This window comes from Bicyclus anynana, chromosome 22, assembly GCF_947172395.1.
Source record: "Bicyclus anynana chromosome 22, ilBicAnyn1.1, whole genome shotgun sequence".
In the NCBI taxonomy this organism is placed as follows: Eukaryota; Metazoa; Arthropoda; class Insecta; order Lepidoptera; family Nymphalidae; genus Bicyclus; species Bicyclus anynana.
In genome coordinates this window covers 9550370-9573058 of record NC_069104.1, presented here as the reverse complement: position 1 = coordinate 9573058, position 22689 = coordinate 9550370, and the positions used below count along the sequence as shown (strand labels likewise).

At 35.8% G+C, this 22689-nt stretch overlaps 2 protein-coding genes across 7 annotated transcripts in view; one reads left to right on the top strand and one right to left on the bottom strand.

The window, feature by feature from the left end:
* LOC112054313 (tight junction protein ZO-3) overlaps positions 1-22689 on the bottom strand; it is a 168978-nt gene that overhangs the window by 50849 nt on the left and 95440 nt on the right. The window contains exon 1 of one of the 6 annotated variants that reach the window (XM_052888431.1): positions 11397-11758. The exons of the other annotated variants lie outside the window; for them this stretch is intronic. Coding sequence (XP_052744391.1) covers positions 11397-11462 — 66 coding nt within the window. The 5' untranslated portion in view covers positions 11463-11758. Of the gene's footprint in view, positions 1-11396; positions 11759-22689 lie in introns of those variants that run through there. 6 annotated transcript variants of the gene reach the window in all.
* Positions 16246-18200, top strand: LOC112054315 (uncharacterized). Its single transcript, XM_024094049.2, has 2 exons — positions 16246-16594; positions 17953-18200. The coding sequence occupies exons 1-2, from the start codon at positions 16444-16446 to the stop codon at positions 18129-18131; spliced, it is 330 nt and encodes a 109-aa protein (XP_023949817.2). The 5' UTR covers positions 16246-16443; the 3' UTR covers positions 18132-18200.

The following is a 22689-nucleotide window of genomic DNA, read 5'->3' as shown; positions in this document are numbered from 1 at the left end:
GCTACATCATCAATGTCAAGGTAAGGAAGGACTCGGTGCCTGGTACGATAAAAGCACTTATCTATTACCTATTCTACCCTGCTAAAACCATGATTCTAAAGCTATTAACTCATATCAAGGTCAAATTTACGAAGTGGTACTGATTTAACTCGTGTAATTTGGTGGATAATACCTACATATTTCTACCTAAATAGGTGCTTCTTTTATTGAACGCGTACATAAAGATTTCGTTGTAGACCATAGATAGCTGTTCAGTTTACTATGTAAATGGTAATAAGAATATGCTAATCTATTAAAATTATTCTAATAACACCGATATGTGATACGTTTAATATCTGTTTGATAAAAAATGTCAAATGAACTAAACTGGTTCCGCCCACTAAAGTATACAATAACATCGATGATATAACATGAACTTTATATTTATAGGTACACCTATTAATAAGCTAAAGCTTATTTGGTTTTAAACTGGAACCTTACCTTTATCAATTCGAATTAAAAACAATAGAATGTAATTTAAAAAAAAAACAAGTGAGAACCAATTGCTTATTAAACATTTTATATCTATATCACAGAATAAAGTATCTCCAGAATGAGTCTTTACAAGTAGCGTGGTGAAGCTAGTGAAACCCATGAAAAAAAAGACGTCACGCGTCTCCTTGACATCCGCATAAACAAACTTTTTTCCTAATTTGTATTTCAAAATTTAACACTAACAACAATTACGTAAAAAATATAATAATCAATAATTACCAATAAAATACTCTTTTTTAGTTTTGTAAACAGTTTTTAAAATATTTAAAGATTTACCATTTTTCTTGAATAATATTGAAAATTACTGATGCGACGCTTCGTGTCGTACTGACTCGAGATGTTTTGGGTTAAAAAGGGGATGAGTTTTTTTTTTATATAAATCGTTCATGTTTTGAGTTATATTTTTGTAAAATTATTAGTGGAATATTTATGGTACTATATTAAACAGGCGAATATAGGCAATTATAGGGGTGAAATAGGGGTTGACAGTTTACATCGATTTTCATGATTTCGATTTACGAACGAAGTCGCTGGTGACCGTTACTAATATGTAAAAAGTAAGAGGAGAGAAAAATATTATGGAAAACATTATTACATAATAATTATACATGCCCATGGTGTTTTTAGAAATGAAATTCTCGGTAAACTTGCTAGGCTGACCGGTTCCCGAAAAGTAAAAGTGCGATTTAATTTTCTGTGTAACACACATTATGCAAAGATTGCAAAGCTTTCCACTGGCAACTTACGAGTTTATGGGCATCTCTATCGACGTGTTTATGGTTTTACAGCGGGAAACATTATATAGTTACAGAACTCATAGAACATTTGATTACTTATTATCATTTTCATGTAGACTATTACCTTCTACAAAATAATGTCGCATTTCATCGTAAAACTAAAATTAAGTTTGCTAGTAATTTTCAGAAATGTCCTAATTTAGTTTATGTGCAATAAAGAACTACACGAAGCGCATTAGTAATTTTCAAGAGTTTTCAATATTATTCAAGAAAAATTACGTGTTATGTTTTGAAATATTTTAAAAACTGTTCACAAAAACTAAAGAAGTAAGATGGATTTTTTTTTATTGGTAATTATTGATTATTATATTAATTTACGTAAATGTTGTTAGTGTTTTTGAAATACAAATTATGAAAAATGTTTGTATATCAAGTCAAGGAGACGCGTGACTTCTGTTTTTTTTATGGGTTTCACCGGCGTCATCACGCAGTTTGTGAAGACTCACTCTGGTTACTCTGTGTGAAGAGTATGATTAACATGGGAATAATTTGAATCTAATACTCATCGATCTAATCGAGAATCTATAGGTCTACATATAAATCCTCTGAGGTTCTAAGCATTATAGAAATTTCTTTTTTTCTTCATTCTTTCCTATGGGAAAAGGCAAAGGTATTACACCGTACAGCCATGTCTTCAGTTTATAGCATCATCTCTATCTTATTATCATATCTCAACAAGTAAAGTTGGTGACGTTGCCCCTTGTTTTGAAAAGAACCTTAGCCTCTCATCCTAATCCCGCCAACCTACATTAGGCTAATCTGAAAAACAATAATAATTCATCAACACCCTATCATTATGTGCGTGTAGATGACTGTCTCTAGTTTAAATAAATAGACTAGAGTCTGGCTAATAAAAGTAGACTGAAATCGCCCGCCAAATTAAAAAAAATATTTAAACAAATTAAAAAAATGCGTTTTCATAATTCGTTTAAATTATTTTTTTGTTTGTGTATACTCACTCAGTTATTCCAATATTTGCACTATAATTTTCAGAATTTACTCCGATTTTTTAACCGACTTCCAAAAAGGAGGAGTTCTACATTCGGCTGTATATATGTTTTTTTTTATTTCGCGCGCGATTAGTCTCTACTTTCATGAGCCAAACTCTAATAGGTATTTTAAAGAGACAAAATTTTTGGTATTATATGGTATTGTAGAAGGTAATCTCCGGATCTACTAAACCGATTTTGAAAATTCTTTTACCAATAGAAAGCCACGTCATTTGTGAGTATCATGGGTTATATTTTATCCCCATATTCCTACGAGAACGGGAACTAAACGCGGGTGAAACCGCGGGATGTCTGTTAGTTATTAATGAAACACGTGAATTGCATGTCGTTAGACCCATACAAGGCGTTACAGTCCATTAAGTACTCGTACATGTACTGAGTATATGCGAACGGACCGGTCGTCGAAGAAAGCCGTCGAGTTCCAGAGAAAACGCAAGCTCCTACCTGGTAAAGAGATTGTAGAATAATACCACAGAACAATGAAGTTTAATCATTTAAAATTCATTCAAAGTACTTATTCCCAGCTTGGAGACGTATTTAGAGTACTATCAGGGGTATCGCTATATGAGCTGTTTCAATGATACGGGGCTCGTAAAAAATCATATAAACACTGCCTATAGATTCCCTTGATTCCCGGTTTAAGCGTGCAGCCTAAAAATTTAAATATTCTTTATAGGTTGTCACTGTCGCATTTATTTTATGCTACGTTTAAGGTTTCTTTACTCTGCCCCCCCCCCCCCTGCCAATTTTCAAAATTGGCTCAGTAGGCTTAAGATGCACACCACGACATATTTCGAAAAATACCAATAGTACCAGTAGTAATACTTGTACATAATTATATTTTCTGTGCCAATAGCAATGCAATTAAAAATATCGCTCGTCTATCGTTGTGTTGGGACGAGAGTGACGGCGGTAGCATGAGCGATTGATCGACAATTTGACTTATTCTTTCACGATATAATATATATAAATGACATATTTTTTTAAATTACCAATTTTTCCTTTTTACTTAGAGGGTAAGTAAAAAGCCCATGCCAGAAATTGATGATACGACAATGGTCCACCCGGGTATCGAATCTTGTACTTTTGATACAAAGTCATCAAAACTTCATTCACCACATCACATTGAGAACACAAACACGTTGACACTATCGCTGTGATCTCTACTGCGAGTAGTCATACTGAATAGCTTGTAACAAATGCAGCTTTCTTTGAAAGTTTGCAAACAATCATACCAGTATTTAATATATTATGTATACAATATACACAGACCATGAGCCGTGATAGCCCAGTGGATATGAGCACTGCCTCCGATACTCGAGGGTGTGGAAACCTGCATACCAGAGAACTTTCTGAATTCTCTGCGTGTGTTGAAGTCTTCCAATCCGCATTGGGCTAGCGTGGTGGACTATTGGCCTAACTCCTCTCATTGTGGGAGGAGACTCAAGTTTAGCAGTGAGCCGAATATGGGTTGATGATGATGATGATACACAGACAGACTATCTATTTCTATAAAAATATAGCATATCCGGATGCATAGATAATTCGGAAGGGATCCGAATATGCGACGCGCTCGTCAGTCTACCTTGTGGGGCCGACCAACAATGCGCTTTCTTGTGCAGGGTCGTCATTCCAGCACCTTGGGACCCCAACGTCCATCGGCTCTTTGAACTATGTTGCCCATTGCCACCCATAGAGTAAATCCACCATTGGCTAGGCTAACCTTCGGACCAAAGAGGCAGAATTCTAGACGGAACAAAATATACACTTAGTACCAATATGTAACATCTAAGAACGGGCGCATATACTCGTTTTCTGTAATCGTTTTCCGAATCCGTTTTCCGTGTTCGGAAAATCAAATGCATGAAATCAAAATAAAATACTTTAAATGACGTAATATTTTTTCCGAATGGAACAAATTCCGCGCGTTCATATCGAATGCCTTTGAATCGAATCATCATCATCATCATCATTATCAACCCATATTCGGCTTACGGCTGAGCTCGAGTCTCCTCTCAGAATGAGAGGGGTTAGACCAATAATAGTCCACCAAGATGCCCCAATGCGGATTGGCAGCCTTCAGACACGTAGATAATTAAGAAAATTCTCTGGTATGCAAGTTTCCTCACGATGTTTTTCCTTTACCGTTTAAGACAAGTGATATTTAATATATTAAAATGCACACAACTGAAAAGATGGAGGTGCATGCTTCGGACCGGATTCGAACCCACACCCTCGGAATCGAAGGTAGACAATATTCCGACAATATACATTCCGACTGAAGAAAAACGTAAAGACTGCAGTAGCCTTACAGAATTCTAAATCGAAATTACACATTAGGAAAACGAATACGAAAAACGATGTATGCAGCCGGCCTAAATAGTGCATGTACTATATATAATATATATATCTATGCTAATATTATAAAGATGTAGAGTTTGTTTGTTTGCTTGATTGAACGCGCTAATCTCAGGAACTACTGGTCCGATTCGAAAAATTCTTTTAGTGTTAGATAGCCTATTTATTGAGGAAGGCTATAGGCTATATATTATCCCCACTTTCCTACGGAAACGGGAACTACGCGGGTGAAACCGCGCGGCGTCAGCTAGTACTATATAATACTGAATGAGTGGCAACTAGCAAGTGTGCGATCAAAGTTATTTTTGCAATATGCAACTGCAAGGAAGTGTAGGTAACGCGCCGTTGGCCTACATTAGCAATTTACGCTGAACTAGCCAACGCCCCGGCTTTACACGGGTCAAATGTAAATTACTGACAGTAAATTAATTATTTAATATTTTCAACTATTTTTATAGAAAGCCAGACTAATAAATAAAATATTTATTTAATATAAAATTAAACAAATAAAAAAACTCGACTGCATAATGTATAAAAAAACTGAAAAGAAAAAAAACAAGCTCAGTCCTGAAGTGTAGAAAGCAATTAGAAATTGAGAAAAACTAACGATATCCTAATTACGTAAATCCGTCAGTGGTTTGGAAGATATGAGGTAATAAAGAATATTACATACATACATACATACATACAAGATACGCGCGAAAACATAACCCTTCTTGCAGTCAAGTAAAAAGAAAGAAAATAGTTTTTAGTGACTTTACAAATAAGAATAGAGGCACTATTTATATGATACTAACAAATGCCACGCGGTTACACCCGCGTAGTTCCCGTTTCCGTAGGAAAACAGGGATAAAATATAGCCTATAGCACTCGGGGATAGTGTAGCTTCCTAGCGGTGAAAGAATTTTTCAAATCGGTTTAATAGTTTCGGAGCCTATTCATTACAAACAAACAAACAAATTTTTTCTCTTTAAAATATTAGTATAGATAATATACTATGAACGAGTACCGAAATTCATTTTCAAACTCAATCTCAACTCAATCTCAACTCAATCTCAACTCAATCGATTACTAACGGAAAAGACAAAAGTTTAGTGATTTCTCAAAGGTTTCAACTAGCTACTTATATAAGCGTTCTAAAACTATTCAAGACATCGACCTTTCTTGACTTTCTGTAAACATAATAACACGCGAGTTATTTGTAGACAAACTAAGTATCTCGAAGAAATTTCCTTAATTACAATAAAAAAAATTCTCTTACACTATAACATTTTAGCGAAAGTGAACAGACAAACGGAGATATCTCTGTACCTTTATTGTTTTATACTGTTTAGAGATTATAGGGAAGATATTCTAAAATAGATTTGTCTCCAGTCACTGGTATGAACTTCTACGAACACGATGTCTATGTTTTTTTACTAAATCTGTTTAGCCTAATAATATTTCTCGTATTTGTGTACTTTCTTGAAGATAACGTGTCCAGTTTTTCAAATTTGATGGAGACGACTGGCGTGCTCTGGTTTTGTGACTAGGGCAAGACCACGATCTGCATTGTCAATGTCGTTGATATCTGCATTCCTGTCTGGAACCATGTCTGCATGTATGAAGGTTGTTTAATAATAAAGAAATACAATAAATTCAATTTATCGCTAGACTAGTATACCCTTTAGAATAAAAAGGTCAGACGAAACAAATGTGTTTGCCAAATCGATATAAAATAAAACATAGTAACTTTATTGGCTCGTTTACCAAATCCAATTTATTCAAATTAATGAGCGAATCGGAAGGTTTTTTAACGTGGGAAGACAGATGACTCACTCGCTATGTCGGACAGGTATGCAATTTTGCACCATGACAAGAAAAGAACCTGCAGAATACATACTTCTTTGTCTTTGTCCTGTTTTTTTTTAAAGTCAAGCAATCAAGCCTATTCGATTTAAATCACATTCTTTGTTTTTCAACAGCTTTTTAAAATGGATTAGAACCAATGCTGTAAAACAAGGTGAAAAGAAAATTTAATACTTTAGTAGTTATTTTTTAAGACCAAGAAATAGTCAACATGTAACATTGACATAACGATACCGCGAAATTAATTCTTTTTCTACAAAGTATCCACCTAAGTACCTAAGGGCTAAGCACGACGCCTGAGGGCCTTCACGGCGCAGTGGCACGCGCGATGGATTTACAAGACGAAGGTCCTGGGTTCGATTGAGGTTTTCTTAATTGCTCTAGGTCTGGCTGGTGGAAGGCTACGGCCGTTGCTATTTACCACCCTACCGGCAAAGACATACCGCCAAGCGATGTAGCGTTCCGGTAGGATGTCGCGTAGAAAACAAAGGAGTGAGGATATTCATCGTCCTCTTCCATCTTAAATTGCATCATCACTTACCATCAGGTGAGATTGTAGTCAAGGGTGAACTTTTAAAAAATATAAATAAGCAAAGATCGGTGTCCATACAGCCTGTTTAGTCATATATTTTTTCTTCTTATTATACCTAAATAAGTAGTGGGATGGGACCTCTTTCATCTATACTGCAGCATAAATATACAGAGTAAGTAACAATAAAAGACTTCAGTGTATTTTGTGGTTTGAAAATCTCGTAAATGTTAAGAAAAAACAAGAGTCCATAATTAGAGAAGTTAACGGTGTATCTCGGAGGCTGTACGCCCGAGGTCGGTGCCGAGGAAAATAAAGAAAAAAAAACAAGGGTAAATTATTGGCGACCCAACCGCTTTGCCGTCGACAGCTGCGAATTGGCGCGAAACTGGTTTAGCCTGGAGCGGTGACGTCACGACATGTGCCTCCTCCGAATTTGAACGTTCTCCGCGCAAAAAATAAATCTTTTTCTCCTCGCGATGATCCATTCGATTTTACGGCTCTTTGTTGTTACACACGGCTTTGTCTGTACGTATTGTTGTTACACTGTCAGGTGCTATTGGGATATTTCTTTAGAATAAGTTTAAGAGTTCCTTAGATCGAATTGTATGAACGGATTGATGAGAATGGATAAAGCAACGGAGATTTTCTTGACGACCTCCGTGGCGCAGTGGTATGCGCGGTGGATTTACAAGACGAAGGTCCTGGGTTCGATGCCCGGCTGGGCCGATTGAGATTTTCTTAATTGGTTGGCTGGTGAAAGGCTTCGGTCGTGGCTAGTTACCACCCTACCGACAAAGACATACCGCCAAGCGATTTAGCGTTCCGGTACGATGTCGTGTAGAAACCAAAAAGGGGTGTGGATTTTCATCCTCCTCCTAACAAGTTAGCCCGCTTCCATCTTAGACAGCATCATCATTTACCATCAGGTGAGATTGTAGTTAAGGGCTAACTTTTAAAAAAGAAAAAAAAGAAAAGATGTGCAAAGGACCTGCAGGCCAATTCACTAACATTGACGTATGTCAGTGGCAACTAGTTAATGTTAGTAATTCTCAAGTCACGTGATTTCGTATTCAATATTTATTTAATGTTAACTGATCAAAATTTAAATTATAGGTAAAAAAACGTCATTCGGTGACTAAAACAACCCTTTGTGGATATCATAGAGGAGGTAGACGACATTGTCCAGTTGACATTGTGATTTTTGTTAAAAATGGGCTTTACGGAATACGAAAATTGCATTTGTTATTGATTTAATGTTAATTGTATTAGGTAGCCAATATTATGTCAACGTTAGTGAATAGGCCGGCTGATCTCTGGTAACGGTAATGAGGCGTGATGATACGTATGTTTGCAATATTAACTTCCACTCAAGACTAAGTGAAATAGACCAAGAGCTTGCGTGGTCAGACATTCTTCATTTTATAAAATCTGAAAGCCATCATACTCCTACCATAGGTAAGCAGAGCTCTATGGTAGCCGGTAGCCAACTGTAGACTTTGGCTTTGGCTGCTAGCAGAAAAAATTATCCATGAATTAAACGTATTTTTTTCGTTTTCCACTAGATATCATGAGAATTCATATCCCAAGTCCCCAGATTCTCAGCTTCGTGGCATCATTGATTGATTATCAAGTCCTATCACAGTCCGATACGCAGAACCCTTAACCCCCGTAATCCTTAAATTTCATTTCATTTTCAATTCATAGAATAAACGGGTTTACAACCATTTTCTATGTTACGTCCAACTACGTAATTTTATTAAGTTTAAATAAAATTAATCAAACGAAAAAAAGATCATTTAATTTTAGTAGATTACTAATAAAATATATTTCATTATAAAGAAAGATTATCTTTAACAGCATCTCCGGTTATTTGTAGTCGTCTTTCTACAAATAGGTACAAATACATCAAAGACATTTATTTTCAATTGAATCGAACGAACTAATAAACGTTAGTCGTAAACCCTTTCTAATGAAAAAACTCCATGAAAAAGCTCAGACTTTACTTAGTCACTGTCAATAAACTGTCTATCTATCGCTAGATAACTTTTCAGCAAAAGAAATGTTATAGAAAATAGATAGATAAAAATATTATGTCGGATTGGATCGAGAGAATGGGCTGGCCAGGCCTTCGCTAAAACTCAAAGTTTGCCAGCCTATGCTCCTACCAAAGATAAGTAGATAACTATGGAATTTGGATCATGGTGGCTCTACACTTTTAATACGTCTAGACTTGATTAAGTTTCTCAAAGTGGGGTTCGCACTTCGCCATTTGACGGTAGGTATGCGACAAGCGCAGTGTTGGTAGACCCCCCCCCCCTCCCTCCTCCCAGGTGGACTGACGACATCAAGCGAGTCGCAGGGATTCGCTGGATGCAGATGGCTCAGTATCGTGATGTTTGGAAGTCCCTACAAAAGGCCTATGTCCTGCAGTGGACGTCCATCGGCTGATATGATGATGATGATGATGATGGGACAAAATTTACTTAATGGTGGCTGAATAACTAGTCAAATGTCCGTTGATGAAACTCTTCAAGCTGACTGTAAAAGGATGTATTGATTATGTAAGAAATGTGTATGATTGATTATTTAAGAAATTACTTAAATCTCCCAAATGGTGTAGGGAAAAACATCGTAAGGAAACCTGCATGCCTGAGTACTTTCTTAATTCTCTTCGTGTGTGAAGTCTGCCAATCTACATTATGCTAGCGTGGTGGACTATTAGCTTAAATCATCTCATTCTGAGAGGAGACTCGTGCTCAACAGTCGTCGAATACGGGTTGTTAATGTTGATGATGAATAGTCATCATGCAAAGCGAAGAATTTTCTTTTACCTTATGTTACAACATACATATTAGAATGAGATTCACACTAAGTCATGGTTATAACGAAATAATATTAAAGGGATTTCAACTCGATGCGTCGAACGAACGAACTTACCCCTATATAAAAACATTTAAAATTTTGTCTACATACAAATTTACTCTTATTTTATCACGGGGGTTAGGTTGTTAAAGGTTCCCTATTAAACCTAAAAACTTTAGTGGGGGTAAGTGAAGTTTGAGAAACCCTGGTTTAGACCACATGAATCAGTGATCAAATCTCCGTTCACCAGAATCATGACAACCCTTTTAAAAACACCTTAAAAGACATTTTAAATTAGAGCAGTAAAATGCAGCGAATACATTGTCTCAAAGCTTTGATGTCTTATCACAGAGTGTAATAACAGTTATCAGCGTACATAGTTATGCATTGTAATCTTAGGAGCTATTGTGTAATGGTGGGAACTACTTGAATCATAAATCATGACATTTCACAGCATATCAAAATATCTGCCTTAGTAACACAAGTATAGAGCCTCGAGTGTAAATGTCATCATCATCATAAACAGCCGATGAACGTCCACTGCTGGACATAGGCCTTTTGTATGGACTTCCAAACAACACGGTTCTTAAGCCGCCAGCATCCAGCGGCTCAAGACCAGACCAGAAGAAATGGCAGCGGTGTAAATGTATTAAGGTGAAAACTTTAACATATTCAGTAGAGCTTTGTACAAATAAAGCTTTTTGATTGAAGAAAATCTTCTGATCTGCTACTGATCGGATTTTGAAAACTCGTATATCAATAGATACTAGTTAGGTATATTATGATCATCACCATCATCTTCACTATGACCATCATCATCATAATATCAGCCGATGGACGTCCACAGCTGGACATAGACCTGTTGTATGGACTTCCAAACATCACGATCCTGAGCCGCTTGCACCCAGCGAATAAAAATAATAAAGCTCAAATAGAATAATATTTTGTAACATCTAGAATAATAGTAAAGTTCAAATATTATGACAAATAAACCGTTAAACGATAAACAGGAATATTTGGGGAGTCATTGCACTTATTCGTAGAAAATAGGTTCAAAATCAATCAAAATTAAGCTCAAAATGATGTTAGATCTCATAAAGTTGATTAGGTTAATTCCGAAGTCAGTTGAAAAGTTCGCAAAACATTTACAATAATAGTAAAGTTAAAGTATTATGACAAATCAACCGTATTCGTAGGAAATAGCATGACAAATCAATTTAAATTAAGATAAAAATGATGTTAGATCTTATAAATTTGATTAGGTTAATGAAAAGTTTGCAATCTAAATAATAAAGCTCAAATAGAACAATGTTCTAAAACATCTAGAATAATAGCAAAGTTAAAATATTATGACAAATAACAGATAAACGGGAATAATTGGGGAGTCATTGCACTTATTCATAGGCAGGTATGCAACGGCAAACGTGTTTTGCCTCATCGATACCTACGACTTACCTGAGACTCACTCCGGACATGGTTCAAATTGTTCGCGGCCAGCCCGCTGTCTCCTATCGGATCCATCGTGTAATCATCATCCAATCACTGACCGATCTTTGTCACTGCACATTTAAAACTAATCTCCAGGATAAGTGAAACTACTAAACACAAATGTATCGTTATTCGTAACACAACACAGAACTACACTAAAAGTTGAGTTGATACACCCGTATTTATTGACACAAAACTATTGTTTTAATGAGTTGAAAAATTTAAAGTTTACCATGGCACGTCCGTCCGATCCTAACTAAGGACGCCAGGCGGCGAAAACTTAACCGTGCGTGATTTCTCGGGACTTTCAAAACCGAATGGTCATATACGCTATCAATCTTTGCATACCAGAGTCGTGCGGTGAAACGGAGTTCACCAAGGGTCTGGTGAGCGCACGAGAGCGAAAGGGACAACACAAAAGCAGGTACACCGCCCCGAAGTAGGCGAACAGTGTCTACAGGTTTTGCTCCCACTACAAGCCACGGACTCGGAGAGGCTCGGAGCTTGAAAGTTAAGTTGTAGTTGAAAAACATATAGCTCTGCGCAGCCGTCACTAGACAAGCAAGTTTTTACAACGGATACTATTTTAAAACCATCACGCTTTTCTCGTCGCATCCGACTTCAACATCCTTTACTTCTATATTAGTTGAATATCATTTATGACTTCAACTCCTAGATAAGATGATACTATAACCGAATTAGGGATGGTCGTTCATAAACACATTTGGTCAAATATAAACGATTGACCCAATCCATCAATCGAACCGGTCCAATGCAATGGTGAAGGCCGCATCGGAATGATCCTTCACGGAGACTAATGTCCCATCGAAAATTAAAAACGTTGCAATTCCAACTTTACTCCAAAGAAATAGAGTCCAAAGTTATAAAGTTAAGGGAATTTCACGGGACGAACCTTGTCCAATTTTAAAAGCTGCTCTACTAGTGAAACGCACACAAACAAAAACAACAAAGTATGCTAGGGATTCTACCTGGACTCTGCTTCTACTTAATTTTATTTTTTACTAGCCAATGCATGCGATTCCATCAAACCATCTCTATTCGTAATTGGACCCTTTGGATGACAAATATACGGTTCAATATTAAACGTCCACGTGTAATTAAAGTTCTAAAATTTTCAGCAAAATCTCATAGGTACAGAACTTCAAAAAATTTTCAAGAACTCATTAGACAATGGAATTTTCATTCAAATAAAGACCATATACTCAATTGTATCTCATTTTAATATTGCAAATTGTTCCTCCTTTTCTGTTAATCGTGAATCACTAGATATAAACAAAAACGTAGCGAATAAGATCGAGAAAAGTTTCGTAGATGGTTTGGGCACGTAAAGAGGATAAATAAAAGTAGAATTAAAATAAAATCAAAAACCTTTCTTTTTTTTCTTTTTTTTTTATTCTTTACAAGTTAGCCCTTGACTACAATCTCACCTGATGGTAAGTGATGATGCAGTCTAAGATGTAAGCGGGCTAATTTGTTAGGAGGAAAATCCACACCCCTTTCGGTTTCTACACGGCATCGTACCGGAACGCTAAATCGCTTTGGCGGTACGTCTTTGTAAAATTAATATCAAGAACCTCTCTTGAATGGTTTGGGCACGTAAAGAGGAGGTAATGGAAATGTTGGGAGGGGAATTATTCCTGAACCATATTCTCATTAAATACGAAATAGAAAGTACCTTAAAACCGACGAACAATGGAAGCAAGGAAGATAAGCAAGTAGCAAGTTTAAGTTGTCTCTGCCTACCCCTATTATCATCACCATCATCGTTATCAACCCATATTCGGCTCACTGCTGAGCTCGAGTCTCCTCTCAGAATTAGAGGGATTAGGCCAATAGTCCACCACGCTGGCCCAATGCGTATTGGCAGACTTTACACACGCAGAGAATTAAGAAAATTCTCTGGTATGCAGATTTCCTCATAATGTTTTCCCTTCACCGTTTGAGACACGTGATATTTAATTTCCTAAAATGCACGTAACTGAAAAGTTATAGGTGCCCGGACCTGATTCGAACCCACAATCCGGAATCGGAGGCAGAGGTCATATCCACTGGGCTATCACGGCTCAAATATATAATAGCAATTATTATTTGTAAAAGTTACATAATCAGCCGGTAGTTATGTTGATTAAATTGTTATTTTCTAAGAGTCATTATAATTACAGTCCCATAGCTAAAACGTATGCAGTCTACAAACCAGAATGTCGGAAATGCAAGTGAAAGTCGTTGCGCAACTCGTCTCTTATGCTTTCGGTGATAACTCCGTGATGTGATAATGATTCGACCTTCCTGGACTGTGGTTTTTAGACTTGCGGTCCCGGGTTTGGTGAATCTGGGTTTAGTTTCGTTTGGGTTATGTTTTTCCTTTGCTAAATATTACTTTTTATTTTTCCCACAGATGAAAGAATAATAGGCAGACAGAGCGCACTGAATACGACGGTGTCGTAGTCGTTCCAAATACAAAATTCAAAAGCTAATACATTCTCGAGTCAGTACGACTCAAAACGTCACATCAGTAATTTTCAATATTATTAAAGAAAAATAGCGTCTATGAATATTTGAAAAACTTTTCACAAAAACTAATAAAATAAGATAGAGTATTTTTTATTGGTTATTAGTTATTATTCATTGATTGATTATTATTTACTTATGTTATTAATTATTGATTAATATATTAATTTACGTAATTGCTGTTAGTGTTATATTTTGAAATATAAATTATGTAAAAGTTTCTGTATGCGGCTGTCAAGGAGACGCGTGAAGTTTTTTTTTTATACATTTCACCAGCTTCACCACGATGCTTGTAAAAACTCATTCTGGATCATTCTTTATTCTGTGATACTTTTTTAATGTAGAAAAAAGTTTGATTGTGAATAATTTAAAACACGTTTATGTTTATTGTCAAATAGCTGTCAAGATGTCAAGAAATTGGACAACAATGTTGACAGTAAAAAGGTAATGAGCCGACAAGAGCTGGTCTTCCTCATCACAGCATCCACAATAATTTCCTGCATTGCCACAGTTGTAGAAAAAACCAGCAGAGGCGATAGTCGACGTTGGCCATAATGGTAAATAAATCCTACTTTCTAGCATCACAATATTAGTAAGTAAAACGGTTGACCCTACAGGCCATATAACTTTCCGCTAATAATGAAAAGCATTCGAAATGTCACAAAGCGATATTTTTGGCTTCCAAAATAATAAAATAAAAGTTAAAATTTTTATGTAATTTATGAAACGTATTTCGGTTATTTTGATTTTAATACAAAATTACTAAACCAATTGAAAATTTTCATGAAAATGCTCAAAAAAAGAATTTTCAAAATTGGTTTATTAATGACGAAGTTATGAGGTAGCAAACATTAAAAAAAAATTATACGCGTCGCATTGAGAACCGCCTTTTTTCGAAGTCGGTTAAATAAATTTATGTAAAGGTATGCTTCACCATTGCAGGTTTCACAACACCAGGACATCCAAACCAAATCACAATCATGGCAATGATATCATAACCTACTAACTAATAACCTAAAATATCCTTTATCATTCAAAATTACAAACGTGTTACAAAATGCTGGATAAATTCAGAAGCATCAAACCAACTCACCTGTGGCATCTTACCAGTTTGAAAGCCTTTAGAGCGGCCATCAAAGATCGATACGAGGTCCGAAAGAACATGGATACATGGTTCTACAAGCCCGGGCAAAGTTTAGCATTTGCAGGTATGCGATAAACAAAATAGCTTTATTGTAGCCATAATACCTACGCGCGGTTTCACCCGCGTGGTGCCCGTTCCCGTAGGAATATGGGGATAAAGTATAATATACTTTCTAGCACTATACAGGGTGCTGGGGAGTACTTCCCATTACTCTAATTTCTTAATTAGACCAGGTCTGGCTGGTAAGAGGCTTCGGCCTGTGGCTAGTTACCACCCTACCGACAAAGACGTACCGCCAAGCGATTTAGAGTTCCGATACGATGTCGTGTAGAAACCGAAAGGGGTGTGGATTTTGATCCTACTCCTAACAAATTAGCCCGCTTCCATCTTAGATTACATCATCACTTACCATCAGGTGAGATTGTAGTCAATGGCTAACTTGTAAAGAATAAAAAAAAACTCTGGGGTTATATTCTTTACCGAAAATTAATTAAAATTGTTCAAGGAACATGTGTTCTAAAATTAATATGTTCGGGGTAAATAATGTTTCTTTTGTAAATAGATCTTAAAATGTGTCCCATAAACACATCCTCATAATTATGACTGAGGCAAGTTTTACGTATTTTAAAATGCAAGAATAGATAAAGGCGTATGTTAAATGAATAGCCGGAATTATTTGAATTACTTTGTATGAAATCATAAAAGTTTTATTTTTTGGTTAAAGAAATATTAGCTATGCAGTTCGGCTCCTTTAAGTGGACTCGTCAACACCTTTAAGTTATGGGAGTTACTACCGAGCACCCTGTATTGGTGCTTAGTCCTTGTGGACTACGGAATGTTACCCTAACATGCTCTTCCGCTTTCCTATATCAATACAGTAAAAGCTCTTTATTATTAGCGGAAAGTTATACTTTCCGCTAATAATGAAAAGCATTCGAAATGTCACAAAGCGATATTTTTGGCTTCCAAAATAATAAAATAAAAGTTAAAATTTTTATGTAATTTATGAAACGTATTTCGGTTATTTTGATTTTAATACAAAATTACTAAACCAATTGAAAATTTTCATGAAAATGCTCAAAAAAAGAATTTTCAAAATTGGTTTATTAATGACGAAGTTATGAGGTAGCAAACATTAAAAAAAAATTATACGCGTCGCATTGAGAACCGCCTTTTTTCGAAGTCGGTTAAATAAATTTATGTAAAGGTATGCTTCACCATTGCAGGTTTCACAACACCAGGACATCCAAACCAAATCACAATCATGGCAATGATATCATAACCTACTAACTAATAACCTAAAATATCCTTTATCATTCAAAATTACAAACGTGTTACAAAATGCTGGATAAATTCAGAAGCATCAAACCAACTCACCTGTGGCATCTTACCAGTTTGAAAGCCTTTAGAGCGGCCATCAAAGATCGATACGAGGTCCGAAAGAACATGGATACATGGTTCTACAAGCCCGGGCAAAGTTTAGCATTTGCAGGTATGCGATAAACAAAATAGCTTTATTGTAGCCATAATACCTACGCGCGGTTTCACCCGCGTGGTGCCCGTTCCCGTAGGAATATGGGGATAAAGTATAATATACTTTCTAGCACTATACAGGGTGCTGGGGAGTACTTCCCATTACTCTAATTTCTCAATTAGACCAGGTCTGGCTGGTAAGAGGCTTCGGCCTGTGGCTAGTTACCACCCTACCGACAAAGACGTACCGCCAAGCGATTTAGAGTTCCGATACGATGTCGTGTAGAAACCGAAAGGGGTGTGGATTTTGATCCTACTCCTAACAAATTAGCCCGCTTCCATCTTAGATTACATCATCACTTACCATCAGGTGAGATTGTAGTCAATGGCTAACTTGTAAAGAATAAAAAAAAACTCTGGGGTTATATTCTTTACCGAAAATTAATTAAAATTGTTCAAGGAACATGTGTTCTAAAATTAATATGTTCGGGGTAAATAATGTTTCTTTTGTAAATAGATCTTAAAATGTGTCCCATAAACACATCCTCATAATTATGACTGAGGCAAGTTTTACGTATTTTAAAATGCAAGAATAGATAAAGGCGTATGTTAAATGAATAGCCGGAATTATTTGAATTACTTTGTATGAAATCATAAAAGTTTTATTTTTTGGTTAAAGAAATATTAGCTATGCAGTTCGGCTCCTTTAAGTGGACTCGTCAACACCTTTAAGTTATGGGAGTTACTACCGAGCACCCTGTATTGGTGCTTAGTCCTTGTGGACTACGGAATGTTACCCTAACATGCTCTTCCGCTTTCCTATATCAATACAGTAAAAGCTCTTTATTCACGCTTCCTTTATTCACGTTTTCACTATTCGCGGCTAAATATTACGTTATTCGCGGATCTGACTGACGAAACTGACGTAAAATCTGCAAATTTAAACTTTAACTTGCAAATAGCTGTTGCCGAAATTACGAATGGATGGATAAAAGCTTTTAAAAAATGTCAAGCAAGAAAAAATTTCAAAATTCTTTCTCTCTTAAATTTGATTTTATTTTGTCACCCAAGAACGTATCCCTTATAATCCCATATAAAATAGAAGAAAGATCTTTATTTTTAAGTAATGCCACATTTCACATTAAATCTAAATTATATTAAGGCTTAACTGTCCACTCAAACAATGGAGCACTAAAGAATTCCCTGTAATATGTGGCATAACAAAATACAGATACAGAAAAAGGCCCTAGAACTAGAAAACCTAAAAAAATACCATTCCATATTCACGGTTTCATTTAGAGAACGTATCCCCCACGAACAATGAGCTTTTACTGTATTCATTCCTAGATACTTAAGTGAATTTATGAATGTTTTCAGGTTTCATCTGGCTTTCTACGCTAGCATTCTTTTACTCTATAGCAGCCATCAAGCCAGGAGAAACATTTAAACATTATCTACCATACGATTGTCAATCACCATCGGGACCTAATATGGATGATTGCAAGAAACAGCCTAAAACACCCCCATGTCCGCCAACTAAGAAAAAAGAATGCTAATATCAGAATATATTGATCTTAAGACTGAATACAAAGTTAAAATAAATAAATTAATTTGAAATTCATTAAATCTACTCGGTCAATACAATATACACTTTAACCGATTTTTTATTGTGTTTAATTGTTGTTTTGTTAATTTAATTAATAATAATATGTATTTAAGAAAATAAGACACTATTTTAGAGGCGAAAGTTTGTGTGTAAGTGTGTAGGTTACTGCGGCTACTGAAGCTACTGAAGCGATTTGACTAAAATGCGCTGCGGCTACTGAAGCGATTTGACTAAAATGTGGAATGGAAATAGACTTTACTCTGGATTAACACATAGGCTAATTTTCATCCCGAAAAATCTATGGTTTCCGCGGGATTTGTGTAAAAATTGAATTCCACGCAGACGCCGTCGCAGGCGTCCACTAGTCAGCAATATTGCTGATTACCGCGCTTTACGGAGTAGAGTCGCCATTCCCGCGTTTGGACCCCAACGTCTATCGGCTCTTCGAACTTTATGCACTGCCCATTGCCACTTCAGCTTCGCGACTCGTTGAGCTATGTCAGTGACTGGTTCGTCTGCGGATCTCCTCGTTTCTGATTCGATCACGCAGAGAAACTCTAAGCATAGCTCGTTCCATCGTCCGCTGAGTGAATTTGATAAATTTCTAATGTAATTTGAACGTTTCTAAAAGCGTGGCCTATTAGATTAAAATTTTCGAGCTTCCACGTGTCTGCAATTATAGAAGTATTTTATTCTGAAATGGAGCACATTATAAAATCTCTAATTATAACCGTAAGCGTTGTCGCCGCGTATCACTATTTTACAACTGCAAATAAGTAGTTAAAGTTTTGTTAAAGATATATTTTATTTTTCTTTTTTTTATTCCGCATACCAAATTTGAAACAGTATCAAAAGGTGAGCATTTATTTAATTTAATTAATTTATTTATACATGTAAACAAACAACATATGTAATGCAAAACATAGATATAAATTAAATTACGGTTAATTGAGTAATACGTTATAACATTACTTTTATAGTTAGTGCAATTAATAATAATTTATTAATTATGATAATTAATTGTAATAAGTTGCTTAGAACAATTTATTGGTATTACATTTAGTTTCTTGCATCGATATAGAAGTCTCTTCCAATTTGTTACTATAACAGATTTATTTTTTCTTTAAAAAAATCACTTTCTGTAATTATCATATTATGGTAATTATCATAGAATTGCACCGAATCGTAAATCTATGGTAATTATCGTATTTATCACTTGTACCGACTCGTAAACAATGATAATTTTATACAATAGATCGGTTACGTCCCTACAAAATCACCGCAAACAGTGATCCGAATATACAATACTGAACGTACACAAGCACAATTTTGTCTTTAATTCCATTATATATTTATGTATATCTCGTTTTTACACTTCCTGAACAGACAACTCGACATTGTAGACGATATTTAGGTATTATTTACAACAACAACACAACTGCCGTTTCAACCTATTCTGTATAAAAATGTTTTTTGCTCAATAAATCATTTATTCATTTATTCATTTTTTTTTTATTTGTTTAAATAACGTCCGTAGCAGATTACTATTAACATTGAGATGTGAACTTTTTCCTTTTTTGGACGCCTCATTTTTCCTGACCTAGTAACAAATCTAACAGTATTTAACATCATTGCTCGTAAATCTATGATTTATCATCTTTGTAAGTATTTATTATTATTTATTTCCTCTGAGGCTTTTATTAATCAAGTCATTACATTCGTCAGTAACTGCCATTTGGTTTGATTGTCATGTGAAAAGTCGAAAGAAGAAATCTCGTGTACCAAATTGTATCTCCTTTTAATTGGTGCAATTATATCTTGAATGAAATGGACCGCAAGGAGCAACTGAAGTTTTTCTGTATGGTACTATCCATGGCCACAATTATTGAGTACTCCTTCGGTATGTTCACATTCTGGGATTCTGACCCAGAGAAGAAACGAAAGTCTATAAATAAACTACAGAACTCAACAGACGTTGAGACTAAGGGGTCTGATATAACCGAACTTAACAAGGAGGATGTAAAGACTCTGGGACTAGAGACTAAAATGGCAGGTTCGGAAGTCAAAATGGCGGATAATAATCCGGAAGCAAAAACTACGGTGTTTTGTGCAGAATCAAAAATGGCAGAACATAGCCCGGGGGTATATAAGGAGGGACAATCGGTACAAGACTTGTTGAAACTAAAAAAAGGACTCAATGCTTCACAAGTTTTTGATCTTTTCAGCCAGTAATCCTATGCTTCCGCAATTCGGTTTGAAATTTTTGTTTGATTATAATAAAATGTTTTGAGTAGATTGCTTGCTAATTTGAATTATACCTAGGTACCTATCTACGTCTGTTACCACCGTTAAATATCATTATATATTATACACTAGCGGACGCCTGCGACTACGTCCACCCTTAGATCTCTTTAATCCAGCCAGTGGCGTAGCTTGCCTTGGAGGAGCCCCTCTATCAAAGTGAGTTGGGAGGCCCAATAGACGAGCGGCAAATCCCGAAAATCTTTTATGTTTTTCTTATCTCCGGGAAGCACCAAGTGAGTTTGTGGTTTAAATTTTACTGAATTTTTCTTTCACACTTAAGGGGCCCCTGTAGCCCTGGAGCTCTGTATCATTGATACGGCTTAAACGCGGTAGCTACGCCCCTGAATCCAGTCCATAAAGTAGTATCGCTGTAAAAATGGAGTAACTTCTCCCGTTTTCTCAACATTTCCCTTCACTGCTCTGCTCCTATTGATCGTAGCGTGATGAAAAGTATACTATAACCTGCCCAGGAGTATGAAGAACAATTGTACCAAGTTTCGTTATAATCCGTCGAGTACTTTTTGTTTCCGTATCGAACATATAAAGACAGACAAAAATTTTACTGATTGCATTTTTGGCCCCTGATAGTTATTTTGGAAATATATTTTATGCACAGAATTGACCTCTCTACAGATTTATTATAAGTATAGATAATAATATATTTTTTTTATTGTTTTACATGTTAGCCCTTGACTACAATCTCACCTGATGGTAAGTGATGATTAGTCTTAGATGGAAGCGGGCTAACTTGTAAGCAAGAGGATGAAAATCCACACCCCTTTCGGTTTCTATACGGCATCGTACCGGAACGCTAAATCGCTTGGCGGTACGTCAAATATACTGAAAACCTAATTTTAATTTCAAGCTCAGGCTTATTTGACTTGGCTGCCATATTTAAAGGCAATTGGGTGCTTGTATATTGATTTATATGTCTTATAATAATGTATATATCATTGTCGTACCTAAACATTACAACAAATGGCCCCGACAACCTGTAATATAAAATTCTAGGTCGCTCTATATTGTGATCTGCAAACTTTTGTGGGCGTATTTTTATAGGTTACTCATATGCTGCCTAGCTTACATATCATATAAATAAAATTGAACAAATCAAATCAAAATTCATTTATTTCAAGTAGGCTCAGTTTACAAGCACTTTTGACACGTCAGTTGACTATTTGTAAAGATTCTACCACCGGTTCGGAAGGCAGGTTCTGCTGAGAAGATACCGGCAAGAAACTCAACAGTTGCTCTTTTACTGAACTAAATATATGTCTGTGAATACCAACTGTTATTTTTTCAAGTGCTAAATACTTATACAGTAATTTACCCGTTACTAAAACACGAACTTCTTAAGATCTTTGTTTGTCCCGTCTACCAGTTAATAGTATCTCTGAAACGGTGGAACCGATTTTGATGGGACTTTTACTGGAAGATAGAGGTTTATTGTTCAAAATATAGTCTACCTTTTATGCTTCTTCACGTGGACGAAATCACGGACGGCCGTTAGTATAATGTAAAAAAAACCACTGAAATAAGTGATTTATACACCGAAGAAAATATTCAAAAATACGTTTTATATTTGAATGGTTGAGGGTTTGAAATCAGCTGGCCTATTTAATAATTTGGTCTCTATTGACAACCTATTAAAATAAACATCAAATCAACTGAGAAAAAATCTACCTACTGTATGATATCCAGGGTTACCAGTAACCACCGGATGACATTTGTTACATTAAATCTCAATTTCGTATATATGTTAGTGAATTGGCCAGCTGGACCTTTGAATCCTGTTACTTTCCAAAGCCACCACAAGCATTAAGTTGACATACTCACCTACCTACATAAAATTAAGTTTTACCTTCATAAAATGAGGTATGTGTGGCTATTGCAGGCTCTAGTTGTAGTACCGCATCGTGGTTCGTGATCGTGTTTAACAAACTAATGTCGTTATTCATTGAGAGATATCGAGTGAAACGCATAGACAGCGGGAAATATATTCATGAATATTCAATTAGTTATTTTTTTAGCGACTAGAGAGAGAACGTTTCCTATGCACACTGAAATTAAGAAAATAGCTAAATAGAACCTTGTTACTATTCGTCTAGTAGGTATCTAAATGAAGATGTTACTAAATTGAGTTATTGATTTAGTACATATTAGGGTACCTACCTCCATTCAAAGTTCAATTTAAATTTCTTCAC

Excerpts from the sequence above, each read along its gene's own strand:
- LOC112054315 (XM_024094049.2), top strand. The coding sequence starts at position 16,444 with ATGCTGGATAAATTCAGAAGCATCAAACCAACTCACCTGTGGCATCTT. Across the intron at positions 16,595-17,952 it reads GCAAAGTTTAGCATTTGCAG|GTTTCATCTGGCTTTCTACG; the intron begins GTATGCGATAAA and ends GAATGTTTTCAG.